Source organism: Oryctolagus cuniculus, unplaced genomic scaffold, assembly GCF_964237555.1.
Source record: "Oryctolagus cuniculus unplaced genomic scaffold, mOryCun1.1 SCAFFOLD_50, whole genome shotgun sequence".
Taxonomy (NCBI): Eukaryota; Metazoa; Chordata; class Mammalia; order Lagomorpha; family Leporidae; genus Oryctolagus; species Oryctolagus cuniculus.
Genome location: NW_027208298.1, coordinates 683652 through 702721, shown reverse-complemented (window position 1 = coordinate 702721; position 19070 = coordinate 683652). Strand labels below are relative to the sequence as shown.

At 41.2% G+C, this 19070-nt stretch overlaps 1 protein-coding gene across 1 annotated transcript in view; it reads left to right on the top strand.

The window, feature by feature from the left end:
* The first annotated feature begins 1202 nt into the window (after positions 1 to 1202).
* LOC138848180 (vomeronasal type-2 receptor 116-like) overlaps positions 1203 to 19070 on the top strand; it is a 35134-nt gene continuing 17266 nt past the window's right edge. The window contains exons 1-5 of the mRNA XM_070067755.1: positions 1203 to 1269; positions 6330 to 6493; positions 13843 to 13973; positions 16221 to 16391; positions 18052 to 18343. Coding sequence (XP_069923856.1) covers positions 1203 to 1269; positions 6330 to 6493; positions 13843 to 13973; positions 16221 to 16391; positions 18052 to 18343 — 825 coding nt within the window. The remainder of the gene's footprint in view (positions 1270 to 6329; positions 6494 to 13842; positions 13974 to 16220; positions 16392 to 18051; positions 18344 to 19070) is intronic.

Below are 19070 nucleotides of genomic sequence, written 5' to 3'. Positions count from 1 at the left end.
GGTCCTACATGGGGAGCAGGTGCACAGTGACCCCCATTGTTGATTTAACAATTGACACTCTTATTTATGATATCAATAATCACCCAAAGTTCTTGTTATGAACTGCCAAGGCTATGGAAGCCTCTTGAGTTCACCAACTCCGATCTTGTTTAGACAAGGCCATAATCAAAGTAGAAGTTCTCTCCTCCCTTCAGAAAAAGGTACTGCATTCTGTGATGACCTGTTCTTTCCACTGGGATCTCACTCACAGAGATCTTTCATTTAGGTCATTTTTTGACAGAGTGTCTTGGCTTTCCATGCCTCAAATACTCTCATGGGCTTTTTAGTCAGATCTGAATGCCCTAAGGGCCGATTCTGAGGCCAGAGTGCTGTTTAAAGACATCTGCCATTCTAAGAGTTTGCTCTGTTTCCCACTTCCCATGTTGCATTGTTCCCTCCTTTTTAATTCTATCAATTTATTATTTGCAGACACTGGCCTTATTTATTTGGCCCCTTTGACACTTAATCCCATCTTTTTGATCAATTATGAACTTAAACTGATCACTTTAACAAGTAAGATGGCATTGGTACTTGCCACCTTAATGGGATTGAATTGGAATCCCCTGGCACGTTTCTAGCTCTACTATGAGGTGTAAGTCCAAATGAGAATGTGCAGAACTATACATCTTCACACTCCCTTATTCCCATTCTTATATTTAACAGGGATCACTTTTAAGTTAAATTTAAATGACTAAGAATAATCGTGTTGTTTTCCAAAGTGATTTTTCCATGGAATGGAGGGTGATAGGTGCAGAGCTTCCTTGCAGAATGCTTCCTTGTGTTTCCAGAATGGACACAGATAAAAGAATAAAAAGACTCAGAGGTCTGATCTGCTCTGACCACAGTGACACAAAATCTAGGTCTCTGTACTGTGACTGACTTAGAAATATCTCCCTTTGGCTTCTAGCCGTGTCCTTGTCTGGATCATCACACTGTCATGCACATTATATAGGCTGAGGATGCAGCAATCCCAAGACTTGGCTGTGCCCTACATAGAGACAAGTTCTGCCTGCAGAGGGCTGACCCTGCAGGCAGTATCTGCCCATGTTCTTCCCATTTCAGCTGAGACTCTGGTCTCTGACTCTATGCTGGGGAGATACTGGATGTCACCATTTCTGATTTTTCTCTTCCTACTCCCACACCCTTTACACACTTCATTGAACATGTCGGTCAGCAGCTGCCACGTTTATCTGAAGATAGATGTCCACAGAGATGAAGATTTGGAGCTAGGTGGGTTCCTCCCACTTTACTACATGGAATTAGAATGTGAGATGATCCAATTATCTTTTACAGTCAAGCCACGGCATATAGTGTCAGCATCTCAGTAAGTTCAAGGTTGTGACTGAGTGTGAGTACATGCTTGTGCCCGTGTGTGTCCTATCCTTATTGGCAATTTTGAGAAGTATACAGAGAAGTGTCAGAAATGCAGTCCAGTGAAAGTTGAGTTCTCTTCAATTCTTTTCCCTTCCACAGCAGTCATTTCCTTTTTTCTGTTTGCCCCCCTGGTCCCTCAGAACAGAAGAGAGGTGTCAACATATTTAAACCTACCAATTTGGACACATCCCTCTGATCCAACCTTTGGGGTATTGGAATGGTTAAGACTGTTGGGACCCACAGATGAGTCCTGCTGGAGTCCATGGAGATGGTTCAAGTTGTCCTGATACACTGATAACCAGGCATAAGGTCATGGTTAGTTCCCAAGAGGCTCAAGCTGGATATCACAGTCAACAAGGGCATAGTTGAGATGTGCCTGAACTAGAAACCATGAAACCCTGAGAACCACCACTCTAAATGGACTCTGTCCCACCATCAATCAATAACTCAGTTCTACCAGAGAGGAAGCGTTGGTGTTCCTGATCATCAAAATAAAAAGGGAAATAAATCATGTTTCCTAACGAGTCAATGTTTTTTTCACTAGGATGCTGATGGTTCTTTTCCAGGAACAATACAGAAACTGCATGAATTCTGGGATTTGCACACCTCATTTGTGCATGCTTCTAGTAACTGGGTTGCTACTTTGCTGCTTAACAAGGGGGTTTAACACCTTGTTGGTCACAACAGTGGTGCAAGCTTCTCAGACATTTAAGAGATCCACATGCTCATGTGTTCAGAACAGGGTGAGGAACACAAGTTGTTTAATTGGAGTCAGTCTGTCCTTGTGAGTTTCTTTTGGAATTTAACACCTGTCCCCACAGCAGGTCACCTTGCATAAGAGGGAGCTCATGGTGGGTCTCCTCACTTTGGGGGCAGAATTGCAGCCTTGCAATTTGCCTAACCTGTGCCTTCACATAACCTATCCCTCTCACTGTTTCATTTTGGTGTCCTAATCTCTTTTAGTGACTCCATTTCTAGCCAAAACTTGAATGAGACATTTTTGTGGGAGGTCGTTCATGTGTGTGAATTTCTTGGTTAACTGACAGTTATGACTGTGCATTGAGTGACAGATGTGGAGGTGGAATGTGATCTGAAGATGAAGGAATCCCTACCTTCAGAGTGAGAGCCTTTATTCCAGGTACCAAAGCTGGAGGTGCACTCTGCCTTCTGTCCTGCAGCTAGGGAAGTATCTCTCCACCCTCATTCTGTGCATAAGGGGCCAGCCATCATGTGCTTGTCACATCCTAGAATCTTCGATGCCTAGACCTGGGTAATCTAAAATGGGCAGCAGTTTTCAGTTCTGTCTTGATATCTCATTAAGAATATTTCAAAATTATTTAAAGATTTAACACAAAATAAAATTTTATGTAATTAATTAGAACAAAAGAATCACGGGAAAAAACTAAGTGATTTAATGCACTAAGATTGTTATTTATTAACAAGGAAGCATTTTTATGTTCAAATTATGGAGGAAACTTGAGTAGTCAGAAAAGAAGAGAATAATGCCAATGGAAGAAGAAAAAAATGAGAAAATGACACTAATTCCCATATAGAAATGATATGTGGGAGTTATTTTATTTTTTTGGACAGGCAGAGTTAGACAGTGAGAGAGAGAGAGACAGAGAGAAAGGTCTTCCTTTGGGTTCAACCCCCAAATGGCCGCTATGGCAGCCGTACTGTGCTGATCTGAAGCCAAGAGCCAGGTGCTTTCTTCCGGTCTCCCATGCAGGTTCAGGGCCCAAGCACTTGGGCCATCCTCCACTGCCTTCCTGGGCCACAACAGAGAGCTAGACTGGAAGAGGAGCAACTGGGACAGAATCTGGCGCCCCAACCGGGACTAGAACCCAATGTGCCGGCACCACAGGCAGAGGATTAGCGTAGTGAGCCACGGTGCTGCCAGTGGGAGTTATTTTTAAATTCCAAGAACTAATTTAGATGGCTAAGCTACTTATAAACAGCAGAAAATATTCAGGTGCAAAATGTAAATGAAGAGAGGATAATTCATTACCAACACTGAAAATAAAGACACTTGAGGGACTAGCTTGGATTCTATCACAATAAGACATAAGTCCTGAAGTGAATGCTCATCTTTCAAAGAAAATACATTTTAACAAAGCTGCTTTCATAAGGGTTGACATATTAGAGTGGAAAATATACAAAGGGCCCAAAAATTTCCTCAGGTGAATATGGATAAGGAGACAAATGCATCCCAAAGCTGGAAAAACTGGCAGGTCGGGTGGTTATTTAAAATATTCAAAACCTCATGGGAAACAGAAATGCCGGCAAGTTTGTGTCTGCCTCTGAGCAGAAACTGGATTGCACACTGGATGCACCACGTCCTTTCCAGAAAAGTCCATGAGGCTATGTGTGTGCACAACTTTTTCACACCACTAGAGGGCAACATCTTGCTGTCTGGTCCATACATAGAGATGCACCCTACTATTTGTAGGACCTTCAAATATCTGTCCAGGAAACAGGGGTATTCTACTTCACCTCAGTTACAAAGCCTGAACATCCCTCACAGTGGTTTGGAAACACTTTGCTTCACAGGAGTCAAAGAGACATCCCCAGATCTTCCATGTCCCTGTTAATGTTACCTACCCTGGTTCCCTGTGCCAGGGCTGGCACATCACTAAGTGGCAGCCTGAGTCTGACTGAGGAGTTGTTCTGAATTCCATGGTCTGACCCTTCTCCCTGATGCTGCCCCTCTCTTTAGGTGGCTGTGGAAGAACTACCAATATGTGCTGGCCTTCCATTTTGCCATGCAGGAGATCAAAAAGGAATCTCAGCTACTCCCCAATCTGTCCTTGGGTTTCTATCTCTACAATTCCTTTGACAGTGATCAGTCTACCCTGTGGAGCACTCTACACTGGCTGACCAGAGAGCATCATTTCATCCCTTACTACACCTGCCAGACACAGAACAATTCAGTTGCCATAATTGCAGGGACCAAGTCTACATTTTTCAATGAGAGCAAAGAACCCTTTTGGAGCTCTACAAGATCCCCCAGATGAATAGGCCATGAATTCTGGAAAGAAATGTTGGAGCCTTTCCCACTTCTGGTGCTAGTGGAACGTGGATATTGACCTCACAGTCGCACAGTGATACAGAACAGATCCCAGGGGTTTTCCCGTGTTGTGAGACTATAAACAGGGGAAGGAGAAGGAAGAAAGGGAAGGAGAAGTGGAAGCTTAGAGCCTCCACCAGATTCCTGTGTAGAGCTAGGCAGCCATCTTGCCACCGACTGGGAGTAGTGACAGCTGACTACTCACAGCCTTGTGCCTTACTGGAAATACCCACAGCACAGAAAACTTTCCCTTTCCACTCTCTTAGGAGGTATCCAGAGGCCAATGGTTGTCAGATGGATGCAGTTATCAATCTGCTGAGCATTGAGTTCCATCTGAGACAAAACTGAGGGCCAGTTCTGAAGACCTCCAAGGAGCAATAAGTCTAAGTCACAGTTGTGTTGTGGTTCACCTGTGCTCTATGCCTTATTCTCAACAACCATAGTGGATCGTATCACAGATCTCCCAGTGAATGTTCATGCTTACAACTCTGTGTCTCCTAGATTAAAAATTAAAATATAATATTTGTATGGGATAAGAAGGAGAGGGAGGGACAGAAGGAGGGAAAGGGGGATGGAGAGAGCATCTCTTCAAATTTGAATCAGCCCAAAAGATGGGAGCCAGGAACTCAATTCAGATAAAAATGGGTGGCAGGTACCTAACTACTGGAGCCATCACCTGCTGTCTCCCAGGTGTGCATTAGCAGGAAGGTAGAATCAGGAACCAGAGCCCAGAACCAGACCTAGAAACCTCCCTGTGGGACATTAGCATATGACCTAGTATCCTAAATGTTGGCTTCTCATCTCAAGGATTATTATTCACAGAGGGCTGCCCTTCACATTAGCAGCAATGATGTCATTACTGTCAAGTACATTAGCTGATATGAATTTTGTGCTTGAAAATTCATTTTGAAGAAAATCAGAGATGGTAAAGGATTGTCTTCTTTAAAACAACCTAAGTTATGCCTGGGTAATAAATAAGTTCCAAATTATCAAGAGATCCATGCAGTAAAGATTGATTTCTCTCTCAAATATTAAATTTCATGGAGGGTGGGATTTACTGGAGGTTGGAACTCTGCTCCAGAAATCACACAGGTCTCACTGCTACTAAGAGTATGTATGTGGCCGGCGCCGTGGCTCACTAGGCTAATCCTCCGCCTTGCGGCGCCTGCACACCCAGTTCTAGTTCCGGTCGGGACACCGGATTCTGTCCCGGTTGCCCCTCTTCCAGGCCAGCTCTCTGCTGTGGCCCAGGAGTGCAGTGGAGGATGGCCCAAGTACTTGGGCCCTGCACCCCATGGGAGACCAGGATAAGTACCTGGCTTCTGCCATTGGATCAGCGTGGTGAGCCAGCTGCAGCATGCCGGCCGCGATGGCCATTGGAGGGTGAACCAATGGCAAAGAAAAACCTTTCTCTCTGTCTCTCTCTCTCACTGTCCACTCTGCCTGTCAAAAAAGAGAGTATGTATGTACCACTGATATAATATTATGACTAGGATTACCATTTCATCTGCAAAGATACACATGCTCTATGGTGATGTCAAGAATCTCATGACTGTGGACATAATGAGAGATTTCTTTCTAACCCTGGGGAAGGTGTGGATTATGGTAGCAAAGACAGATATTGTTGTGTATGAGACGAACCACATGCTGCACTCTTTCCATAGAGACTTCTAATTTTCACACCACAGAAGGGAAATCCCTGGCCTCAAACACTTTCTCAAGACAGTGACCCCCTCCAGGTACCAAGAAGACTTTTACTTCAATAAACTGTGGTTTCACATTTTTGGCTGTTTACCTGTTGGGTCCTTTTGTGGAAAAATTGGAGTCTGCCCTCTCAATACTTTCGTAGAGTTTCTGCCAGGAAATGTTGATATGATGACCATATCTGACACCAGCTACCTCATCTACAATGCTGTGCATTCATTAGCACATGCCCTCCATGAAATCCTTCTGGAGAAAATGAAAAAGACATCTTTACAGGCTGCCAACCAGACCCTGCTCCTTCCTAGGCAGGTAAGTCTCTTCAAAAAGCATGGCTTTGAACACCTGATGATATACATAGGTGCTTTATTACGGTCAACATATGATGCTGTTTTCTTTACTTGATCAGTAAGATCTGTCAGAATGGAAGATGAGCTCCTTGACATGGGCTATTGGAAAGCCTGTAATTGCCTTCTTGTTGGGGATAATTCTGTTGAAAATCTCAAATTTGTTCCCTTAAATTAGGTATTATTTTGGAAAAGATAAATCATAATGTAGCATGAAAACTATGATATATTCTAACTCAAATCATGAGAAAACATGGTAATATTTAAAAAATCACATCTATATCTGTTTTTGGAATTTTCTCAAAAACAGAATATATGGACAGAATGACTACATCTGACAGCTGCTATTTAATCTAGAATGTTGTAGAGCAATCCTCCTTGAGACAGTTTTGGTGAAAAGTGAAATGGGTTCTAAGTTATATTTTAAAATGACTCTGATAAATGAACTTGCATTAGCATAACCACTATTACAAAATCTGCAACTATCAGGCAGCAGGAACTGTGGGTCCATTGTTGAATATGAGACCACTCCCGATACACCTAAGCATAAGATATGCCTCCTGAGGTACAGATAGATTTTTCATCCTAGCTTCTCTGGAGCCATTCCCTGTATACAGAATATGTTTATTAGCCCTTGTTTGAATGTACCAGGCATAAATGAATTAATCAAATTTGTTGAATAAATTAAATAAACCTAATATCTAGGAAAGCTAAATATGTATATTTAGAAGTTAATAATTATAGCTTTCCTCCAGCTTCATCCAATCTGGAAGAAAATCGAGTTTATCAATAGTGCTGGGGATGATGTATCTCCATGAATCAAGACACCATATGGCACACTATGATATCCACAACATTGTGAATTTTCCTGTGGTTCTTGGGTTGATGATTAAAATTGCAGAGTTTTCCTCCAAGAGTGCACATGTTTATGTGCCCTTGTTTGAATGTTCCTTGGATAAATAAATTAATCTAATTTGTTGAATAAATTAAATAAACCTAATATCTAGGAAAAGGTAAATATGCAGATATAGAAAATAATAATTAACTTTCCTCCAGCTTCATAAATTCCTGAAGAACATCCAGGTTGTTTTAAAGATTTATTTGTTTATTTGAAAGTCAGAGTTACACAGAGAGAGGAGAGGCAGAGAGAGAGAGAGAGAGATGTCTTCCATTTGATAATTCACTCCCCAATTGGCCACAACAGCCAGAGCTATGCCAATCCAAATCAAAGATCCAGGAGCTTCTTTTGGGTCTCCTGTGTGGGTGCAGGGGCCCAAGGAATTGGGCCATCTTCCACTGCTTTCTCAGGCCAAAGCAGAGAGCTGGATAGTAAGTGGAGCAGCCAGGTCTCAAACTGGCAGCCATATGGAATGCCGGTACTTCAGGCCAAGGTGTTAACCTGCTGTGCCACAGCACCAGCCCAGAAAATACAGTTTACCAATAGTTCTGCACATGATATATCCTTCCATGAATCAAGACACCATACGGTGCACTATGATATCCATAACATTGTGAATTTTCCTGTGGGTCTTGGGTTGATGGTTAAAATTGCAGAGTTTTCCTAGAAGAGTGCACTGACCAATGCTTGGTCCTCAATGAAGAAATGATATAATGGCCTACCGACTTCAAGGAGGTGTGCTTACATTTCAATAGGGTTACACACAGATGGACCTGATATCCTTCTGAGACGAAATTGTGAACCTCTGAAATAAATATCAAACTTTAATTTCACTTCTTGACTATACATAATGTAGTCTTACTTACACATATTCTACGTTGATGTCTATAGAAAATGAAAGTTTGTAGAAGTCATCATACTCTTAGATTGAGCATATTTGCTCCTGTAGCAGTTGAGTGAATAAAATAAATGCAGCTAATGGATATGTTTTTCTTTTTATAGTGAAATGTACACGGTGTTGACATTACCTGTAGCTACCTGACTGTGCCATAGAACTCCAGAACATCTAACTCCCATTGAGTGAGAGAGGGAGAGAGGAAGGGAAGAGAGAGAGAGAGAATTTTCTAAACACCAATGTCCTTTCTCCAGAGATTGATTTTTAGCTTGTTTGTCAAAGATTAGTTCATTGTGTTTATACAGATTAATTTCTGGGGTTTCCGTTCTGTTCCATTGATCTACATACATATTAATATGACAATATTAGGCTGTTTTCATTTTAGTTTCTCTGTAGTATATCTTGAAATGTGGTATTGTGGGGTCTTCAGCTTAATTTCTATTGTTCAGTATTTCTTTAGCTATTTGAGTCTCTTGTGTTTCCCTCTAAATTTTAAGATTTCTTTATTTGAAAGGCAGAGTTACAGAGAGAGATGGAGAGACAGAGAGAGGAGGAGAAAGAATCCATCTGCTGTTTCACACCCCAGATGGCCACAATTTTGCTCAACAGGGAAATATGAAGAATTTCAAACAAAGAAACATGGAGTCTTTTGCCCCTTCAGATGCAGAACAGTGCATCCATGTGCAGATCACGAGTACTCAAACCAGGCGAGAAGTCACTGCCTCCCCAGGCTGGTGATCTTCTTAGCCTTTGAGGAATACCTGGGGATGTCTCTGGCCTGCATGGCTCTGTGCTTCTCAAAACAGTGACCATTTCCACCATGCTGGCCAACACCATCTCTGTGATTCTGGTCTTCTGAAAACCTGGAAGAACAATGAGGTGATTGCTGGTATCAGCTTTTAACTTCATCATTCCCATCTGCTCCTTGATCCAACTGGCTCTATGTGGCATCTGGTTGCGAACCTCTCCTCCATTTATTGAGTTAGATGCACACTCTGAGCAGGGTGTCTGGCTATTTGAAAGAATTATTAAGGGATTCAAAGGGAGATATAGACTCAAATACAATAATAACAGGGGACTTTAATACCCCACTTTTAGCAATGGACAGATCAACCAGACAGAAAACCAACAAGCAAACAACAGAGATAATTGACACTATACACCAAATAGACCTAGTAGATATCTACAGAGCCTTCTACCCCACAGATACAGAGTGTGCATATTTCTGCCTGGTGCACAGAACTCTCTCTATGATAGACCATCTGCTAAGTCATAAAGGTAGCCTCAGCATATTCAAAAAAGTGAAATTATACCATGCATCTTCTCAGACCACAATGCAATGAAGCTCAAAATCAACAACTCAAGAACCTCTGTATCATATGCAAACATGGAGAATGAACAACATGATTCTGAATGACCAGTGTGCCATAGAAGAAATCAAAAAATCTCTAAAAACAAATGAAAATGACAATACAACCTATGAAAATTTATGGGATACAGCAAAAGGAGTATTACGAGGAAAGCTTTTCAGAAAACTCTAAGATGGTGGAATAGGGAGGAAGCACACTGATAGTCCCAGAAAAGATAGTTTAATAAAAGTGGAGATACTATAGTCTCAGGGAAAAAAAACTGAGAGAAAACTCAGTTAGGGGAAAAAACTGAGATAAAACTCTTCCAGAACTAGTGGGACACGGTGGACCTACATGGAGGGCACAGGCACCCAGGGCTTGGGACCCCAGCCACCTCATCTATGCACCAGCACTGGAAAGGGAGATGAGGCGAAACCACAGTAGCCTGAGACACTGGCAGAAAAGCAGCAGGAAGTGCCTAGAGGGGAGGAGGCTTGAAGCCCCATGGGGGAAAGTTCACCAGCCTAACTAGAGGAGAGAAAATAAGTAAATAAAAGGGACAAGTACAGACACGATTCTCTCCACTTCCCTTAAAAAGGCAGGGAAAAATACAGCTGGCACCATTTTGGACATACATAAAAGCTGTGCCAGCTCAGGGCTGTGCCCACCCTCAGCCAAGCAGAAAAACCTGACTCTGGTGGGGAGAAATGACAGGAGACTAAGATCCAGTGACTATGTGGAGCTTATGAACTGGGACTGCGGAAAAAAAAAAAAAACAAAACTGAGGGTGTGTGGGAGAATTCACAGTGTGCCTGAGATGTGAGTACTCTCAGTGGGAGAAGCCAAAAACTCAGTAACCTCAGCAACCCGGTGGGAGACATTGCAGGGGAATCTGATTACACAGAGGACTGCACAGATCCTTTGTGAGGTTTTTGGGACAGAGCAGATGAATATTATACCCGTTGGAGCTAGCGCTCAAGTATTGATTGTCATCAAGGAGAAGAGGTAAGCTGAGCAGAATTATTTCCCTTCTGAAAAGAGAGAGAGAGAGAGAGAGAGAGAGAGAGAGAGAGAGAGAGAGGTTTTACCACGCCAAACATGGGTGTGTCACATTTGGCACACCTTTAACCCTGAAAAACTGAACAGAGCTCTCTGGCCACACCTACCACAAGCCTCTAGAGAGTCACCAAAAGCAGACAGTCCACTTAATCTAGAGTCATAGTATAACCAGAAAAGCCACCACGGCGAGGGAAAAAAAGAAGAAACCAAAGAATATTTATACAATGCCAAAAAACAAATGCAGAAACAGAGGAAACAAGAACAAGGAAGACATTATGATGCTCCCAAATGGACATGAAACTCCAATACAAGATTATGAAGACGATGAGATAGAAGAAATGCAAGATACGAATTTCAAAAAATTTATGATAAGAACATATAGAAGTTATCAAAAACAAATGCATGAACTACCGAAATCCATACTGGAAGTACAGAAAAATCTCTCTCCTGAAAATGAAATCTTAAGGAGGAATCAAAATGAAATGAGGAATTTAATAGAACATGAAATTGAGATATTGAAGAGACATCAAAATGAAATGAAGAATTCAATAGAACAAATGACAAACACATTGGAGAGCATTAAAACAGAATCAGTGAGATAGAAGACAGAATATCAGACTTAGAAGACAGAGCACAGGAAAGTATACAGCCAAACCAAAGACAAGAAGAGTAATTAGAAATCTAAAAAATATTGTTGGGAATCTACAGGATACTATTAAAAAACCCAACATTCGGATTCTAGGAGTTCCTGAAGCATGGAGAGAGAAACTATTAGAAGGCCATTTTAGTGAAATACTGTACTTACAGTATGGACTTCTGTAGTTCATGCATTTGTTTTTGATAACTTCAAGATGTTCTATTATAAATTTTTTAAAATTCATATCTTGCATTTCTTCTATCTCATCGTCTTCATAATCTTGTTCATTTAGGAATGTCATGATGTTTTCCTTGTTCTTGTTTCCTTGATTTCAGAATTTGTTTTTTGGCATTGTGGAGATATCTTTGGTTTCTTCTTCTTTTTTTCCTCACTCTTGTGGCTTTTGTGGTCATACAATGACTCGATTAAGTGTACTGTCTGTTTTTGGTGAGTCTCTAGAGGCTTGTGTTGGGTGTGGCCAGAGAGCTCTGTTCAGTTCTGCAGGGTTAAGGGTGTATCAAAGGTGACACACCCAGGTTTGGCGTGGTAAATCTTCTCTCCCTTTTTTTACTCAAAAGGGAAATAATTCCACTCAGCTGAGTTCTTCTCCTTGATGGCAATCAGTGCCTGGGCGCTAGCCCCAGTGGGTATAATATTTGTCTGCTCTGTCCCAAGGACCACACACAGGATCTGTGCAGTCCTCAGTGTAAGCTCAGATTCCCCTGCAATGTCTCTCACCACATAGCCAAAGTTGCCCAAGTTTGTGGCATCTCCCAATGAGACTACTCAAGTCTCAGCCACACCATGATTTCTCCCACAAGCACTCAGTTTATTTCTTTCACAGTTGCAATTAATAAGCTCCATATAGTCACTAGGTCTTAGTCTCCTGTTATTACTCCCAACCAGAGTCAAGTTTTTCTATTTGGCTGAGAGGGGCGTGGCCCTGAGCTGTCACAGCTGTTACGTATGTCCAAAATGGCACCTGCTCTATTCTCTCACACGGCTCTGTAAGGTGAGTGGAGAGAAAGAATAGTGTCTGTACCAGTCCCTTTTATTTTTTTCTCTCCTCTAGTTAGGCAGTGCACTTTCTTCCATGGGGCTTCAAGCCTCAGTCCCTCTAGGCTCTCCCTGCCACTTTTCCACCAGTGTCTCAGGCTACTGTGGTTTCGCCTCACCTCCCTTTCCAGTGCTGGTGCATAGATGAGGTGGCTGGGGTCCCAAGCCCTGGGCGCCTGTGCCCTCCATGTAGGTCCACCATGTCCCACTAATTCCAGAAGAGTTTCCTCTCAGTTTATTCCCTAACTCTTCCCTGAGACTACAGTATCTCCACTTTGATTAAACTATCTTTTCCCAAACTGTCTGTGAGCTCCTTCCCTATTCACCATTTGGAGCCTTCCATCTGCAATGCATCATCTACTACTCAAATATACAAAATGCTTAGATATAAATATGTTCAGTGTTGAAATTCTAGGCAAATATAACTTATACAGGTAAAGCCAGTATAGTAGTATTTCACGTGATATGACTTCATGACGACATTTCTTAATGGTTTGCTTTTTAATGAATATTTTCTTAAATATCCATTTCATAATTCATTTATTTTATATTAATTTTTAAAAAAGAAATATTTTTAAGAATAGGTAATTATGTTCTTTAATAATACTGAATGATGATAAAATACTCAAGTGTTCTAAGGGCTTTGCTAATGAGTACACCCATCCCAGATTCTTTCACACATATCACTGCCAAACATAGAACACAGTAGCTTTGGAGGATTCTGGGCTGGAAATTGATTGTATTTCCAAGGTAACTCAGGTTATGCTATGGTAAAATATGAACCCCAAAATTGTGAGAGATCAAAGCAGTAAAGATTTACATTAGTTTCAGAGTGAACATATAACAGTGGTTTCTTTAGAGAGGGGGTTGTGTCCAGCGCCGTGGCTCAATAGGCTAATCCTCTGCCTGTGGCACTGGCACACTGGGTTCTAGTCCTGATTGGGGTGCCGGATTCTGGATTCTGTCCTGGTTGGCCCTCTTCCAGGCCAGCCCTCTGCTGTGGCCAGGGAGTGCAGTGGAGGATGGCCCAAGTCCTTGGGCCCTGCACCTGCATGGGAGACCAGGAGAAGCACCTGGCTCCTGGCTTCAGATCAGCACGATGCGCTGGCTGTGGTGGCCATTGGAGGGTGAACCAACAGCAAAGGAAGACCTTTCTCTCTGTCTCTCTCTCTCTCCTTTACTGTCCACTCTTCCTGTCAAAAAAAAAATAGGGGGGGTTGTGCTCCCAGAGACATGGAGAAAAGATGAGGGAAAGACCACTGCCCTGATGATGCTATGTGCAAAGTTCATGCCTTCTCAGTTGGAATCGCAAAACTTATACAGCCTGTGGGAATCTTGCATGTTTTCTTCCATGCTCTTAGCAAGGAGTAACTCTCCTTAAAGCAAGGGGCATGTGAAATGTGATCTTATCTGTACTCAGAACAATGGAATGCAGCATGGGGATGGCCTCATCCACAACAATGTTCCATGTTGTTGCCATGATCCACACCGTACCCCTGTGAAGAAGTATTTTTCCACAATCTGTACATTGACAAGACTCTACATCATCATGTAATAAGCACACATTTGCAGAGGAAACTGATGCTCCTCTTGAAAACAATAACACTAGTTACTGGGGAAGCCTTTTCTTCACACATTATAGATGTATTTGTCTGGATTTTATCCCTTTATTATCTGAATACATCACTAACATGTACAATATATTTAGGACTCGTATATGCATGTACATAGCACAAACTCATTAATTAAGCTAGTTGGAAAAATTAAAGTCTAGGAAAAGGCAAATGACCATATGTAAAAATTAACCTCAGAAATTTATTTCACCCTCTAATTTCTAGTTTTATTTATAGTAATAGGACTTGAAAATGTCTGTGTCCCTACTTATAGACAGTCCTTAGAAAACAAGTGAATTTTTCAAAGGATTCCAAAGATATATTCCTCATATATCCTAAATTAGAAATCATATGACCCAGAAAGCAAGAGTTAGATCAAACTATAAATAATTTAAATATAGTCAGAAGATTTGGAAGTTTTATTTTTGGTCATACCCAGATTCTCATAATATCAAAGAAAATCACACTCTCATTAAATAGTCCAAGGGTAGAAATGTAAAATAATATAAGTAAATATACATACAATTGCATTTATAAACTGTATACATTTTTGTAAGTTTTGACCTACCAGATAACACAAGGTGTCTTTAAACAGAAATTGTGAACTCTGATGATCTGTGGATCGACTTGTATTTGTTGAATCAAAAATTGACCTTGAATTTCATTTATTCAACTTAAAAACCATTTTTAAAAAACCTACACAAAAATCACAGTAACCTATCCATCCATGTTTTGCTTATGTTATTGAAGAACTACAATTAGCTTCCATAAAGATGCATCCAACCATTGCCACTCTTGCAACTACATTTATTGATCGAGTTAAATCAATCACCAATTTGTTGTAAGGGTGCATGGACAAATGTTTTTCATCATTTGAGCTCATGTCACAGTGGCTACCATACTACAAACACAAAAACTCAGCTTCTACCAAAAAGAAACCTTGACGATAGGAAGATTGAGGGAAAATAAGGACTGCTGAGTACACTTGCATCCCCCACATCTCATTGAGTGCTCTCTCTCTTTCCAGTTATGACTGTCCTACAGCTTCAGCACTTCCAAGGAAAATCCAATTTACAAATAGTGTTTGGGATGATATATCCTTCCATGATCAAGACACCTTGTGGCAAACCATGATATCCAGAGTGTGTGGATTTTCCTCTGGGTCTTGGGTAGTTGGCTAAAACTGGAGTTTCTCTGCAAGAGTGCACATGACCAAAGCTTGTTCATCAGTGCAGAGATGATAGAATGGCCTACTGCATTTAAGGGGGTGTCGTTCCGTAAGAAGAACCAGAAACAGAGGGGGGTGAGAAGAGATGAAGTATGAACCTTTACTGTATTTTGATGCACTATGAACACAATTAGTTTACACAAGATGATGTATAATGGTAAGTTCAGGGATGACCTACTGCCCTTCTCTGGGTGTGTTGACTTATTAGCAATTCATGAAGCCCGTTTCTCTGTTAAAGTACTATGGGCTGAGAGATATTAGGCAGAGCCATGAAGAGGCTTTTGGGGTGTACATATGGTCATCAGTGGCAAATGTGACCTTTCACCTTCTTGATGAATGGTCATGTGGAATGATGAAACTGAGTGTGTTTTTTTAATTCCAATGTTAATTCTTTCTACAGTTGCCAAATGCCTCAAAACAGTTGACTGGCCTAACAACTCTTGGCCCCTGTGAACACAGGTTTACAGAGCTCTGTTCCAGCAATGCCCTAGGGAGCAATGAGAGTCCAAAGCATGTTTTCCAAAGCTGTTTTTCCCCATAATGGAGAGTGGCAGGTGCATAGCCTCAGGGCAGGGTGATGCCATGAGTTCCTGGATGGGACAGAAATGAAGCAATAAAATATATAAAAGCCAGAGTTCTTCTTATCAAAGGGACATTATGGCAAGGCCTCAGCCCTGAGACTCTTTTGATATTTCTTCCTTGAGATTCTGGTTGTGTCCCTGTGTGACTCAGTAGTTAGCACATATTGTCTACAGCTTGAGGGCATACAGAAATACTAGCATCAGTTGTGCCCTACATAAAAATCTGGTCTCCCTACGGGGGTTGAGGCAACAGACATAATCAAAACAATTTTCTCTTAATATCAGCAAAGACTCCAGCCTTTAACTTTATGTTGGGTTCACTTGACATGTTGTTTTCTGTGATTTTTCTCAACATACTCCTGAATTCCTCATACAGTTCACAGGACATATCTCCCAGGAACTGTTATAATTCCATGAGACCAAGTGTCTACAGAGATGGAGTCCTGGTACTGGGTGGGATTTTCCCCCTTTACTTCCTGGAACCAGAATCAGACATGGTCCGGTTATCTTTTTTATCCAGGCCAATGGATAAAATGGAGACATACAGGTAAGTCCAACATTGATTTATGTGTCAACTGTGGTTCAGACTGTGAGAGAGTGTTTCCTTCTATCTGTGAGTTGTTGATTGCACTTAAGAATTTAAAAAAAAAATCATATACAGAAGCGGCAGGAATGCAAATCAATGAATCAATGAAAGCTGAGTTCCTTCCCTTTTTTTGCTTTTTGCAACCTTCCCTTTCCATTTTCTGCTTGCTCTCCACTACTGCAGAGAGTGAGAAACAGACATTTTGTATTCACTCTATTGATCTCACCTCCTGATCAGCCTCCAAGAGTCTTGAAATTAATGTGCAGGGACTTAAGACCCGGCAGCCTTCTATATGGGGAAAGAAGAAGTAAACTCATCAGCTTGCAGCTGACAGCAAGTGCTATGAGTGAATAAAAATCACCTTATAGGGGAATTAATTGCAATTAAGCAAAATGATAAAAGTAAGAAACACTTCAAAATGTTTCAAAATGTAATGCTCTTATTTTTCATTCAGATAAGTTAAAGTAAGTATGGAACAGTTTTCAGTAGCATATTTTTTGATGGTTATACTTAGTGTATTATAAGTAAACACTGTTTCTGATATAAAAAGCTTTTGAAATCAACCGTTTACTCATTGGAGCAAAATTTGACTATTTTTAGGTAAAAAAGCAAAGTTTCAAATTCTGTAAGAATAATACAAAATTGTGTGAACCTTGAGAAAAATGCACTTGCCCTAAAATCAAACACTGCCATTTGCAAAATATGTAGACATAGTGCATGAATGTAAATCATCTTGAAATGACAATCTAACAACTACAACATTCAAACACATGAATCAATGCACCTAAACAGCAGATAATCGCATAAATTTATTTAATCCCACATAATCTATTGACAAATATGTATTTTATTGACACTCAAATTACATTTAAAATATAGAAGTAAGGAAAAATTTCAAAGAAGAGGCAAAAAGCTATCCACTGTGTGAAAACAAAACATCTACACTCTTGTTCAGGTAACATTTGTGAGCCATTACTAATACCAACAAATTATAATTCTGCATAAGTCATGCAGAAAATGTTAAAGAATAAAAAAATGAAATGATAAAATAGAATTCAGTGATGTGGAAAACAGTGTATAAAAGTAAGGTGAACATTGTAAATATTCTGAAATTTCACATTCTGAAAAAAATGCTCTTTTTCAAGGCAAATATATTTGAACAAAATTGCTTCTGTGAATGATGATACAGGAAAATTACAGAAAGGGCTCATGAAAATGGCTTTGGTGAATAGATTAGAGATGTTCCCAAATGATAAAATGACTGATAAGTCAGATGGTATTCAACTATTTCAGAAGGTACTGAAAATAGAGATGTTTGCCTCTTGGGTTCCACCCCTAAGTAGAAGTGAAATCCCATGTTGGGACACATCAAGGCTTTTTTTTTTAAGGGATCGAGTAGGTGAATGTGATCATTACAAAATTTTCTTCAGAGGAGTCCAAAGGGGAATCCCACAATTTCCTAGAGCCCTTGGAACCTCACTCACATCTCCTCCAGTTGCCAGAGCTGAGACACCACTCAGTAACAGTCTGAGTCTGACCATTGCTGCTTCACGGCATGGCTGTGGTGTTGCTCTGAATTCCTTGGCCTCACCCATCTCCCTGATGTTGCTCCTCTCTTTAGGTGGCTGTGGAAGAACTACCAATACGTGCTGGCCTTCCGCTTTGCTATCCAGGAGATCAATAAGGACCCCCAGCTCCTCCCCAACCTGACCCTGGGTTTCCAACTCTACAATTCTGTTACCAGTGGCCAGTTCACCCTGAGGAGCACTCTGCACTGGCTGACTGGAAAGCACCATCTCATCCCTAACTACACCTGCCAGACACAAGGCAAGACGGTTGCCATAATTGCTGGAACCACATCAGCATTTTCAGCTGAAATTGGGACAATGTTGGAGCTATACAAAACCCCACAGGTAAACGGGTTGTGAATTCTTGTGAGAAATGCTTCCATCTCCCACCAGACCTGTGACATCTAAGGCAAGGTCCTGTGGAAGCCAAGTGACATAATCAAGTATTAGTTGAAACAGACTTTGGGGAATTCCTTGGATTGTGAGAAAGGGAAAGAGCAGTGGAAGGTGAGAGCCTCAGCCCAGATCCACATCTAGGGCCAATGTATGATTGTTGACTTTCAGAGAAAATACACACAGCAAAGAGATATCCTAGGATGACTGCATGTTAGATATGCATATATAAAGACCTAGGACAGTACTGTCCATTTGGAACCCACTTAGGACAATGGCAGTTCCAAAGATCATCAAAGAGTGTTTGGGGCTGAGCTAGATTTAGATATTTCACTCTCTCCCTACGCTCAGTCCTTCCTTCCTCACATTCAGCAGATTCCTTCACAGGGCCTCCAGTTCACTTTCCATGTTCTACTCAGAGATTTCAATCTTAGTGTGTGTTTCATGGACGGAGAAACAAAGACGTAGGTAGACAGTGTACACCCGTTCACTAGTTTAACAACCAAATCCTGACTATGGTGCTGGTGCTGATTGTCCTTCGAAAACCGAGGGGCCTGGGACTCAATTCAAATCTCCCAAGTAGGTGTCAGGAACCCAGTTACACAAGCCAATTAATCTTCTCCCAAGGGTCTGCATTCACATTCCCAGGACTTTTAAAGGAGACCCACTTCAAACAAGT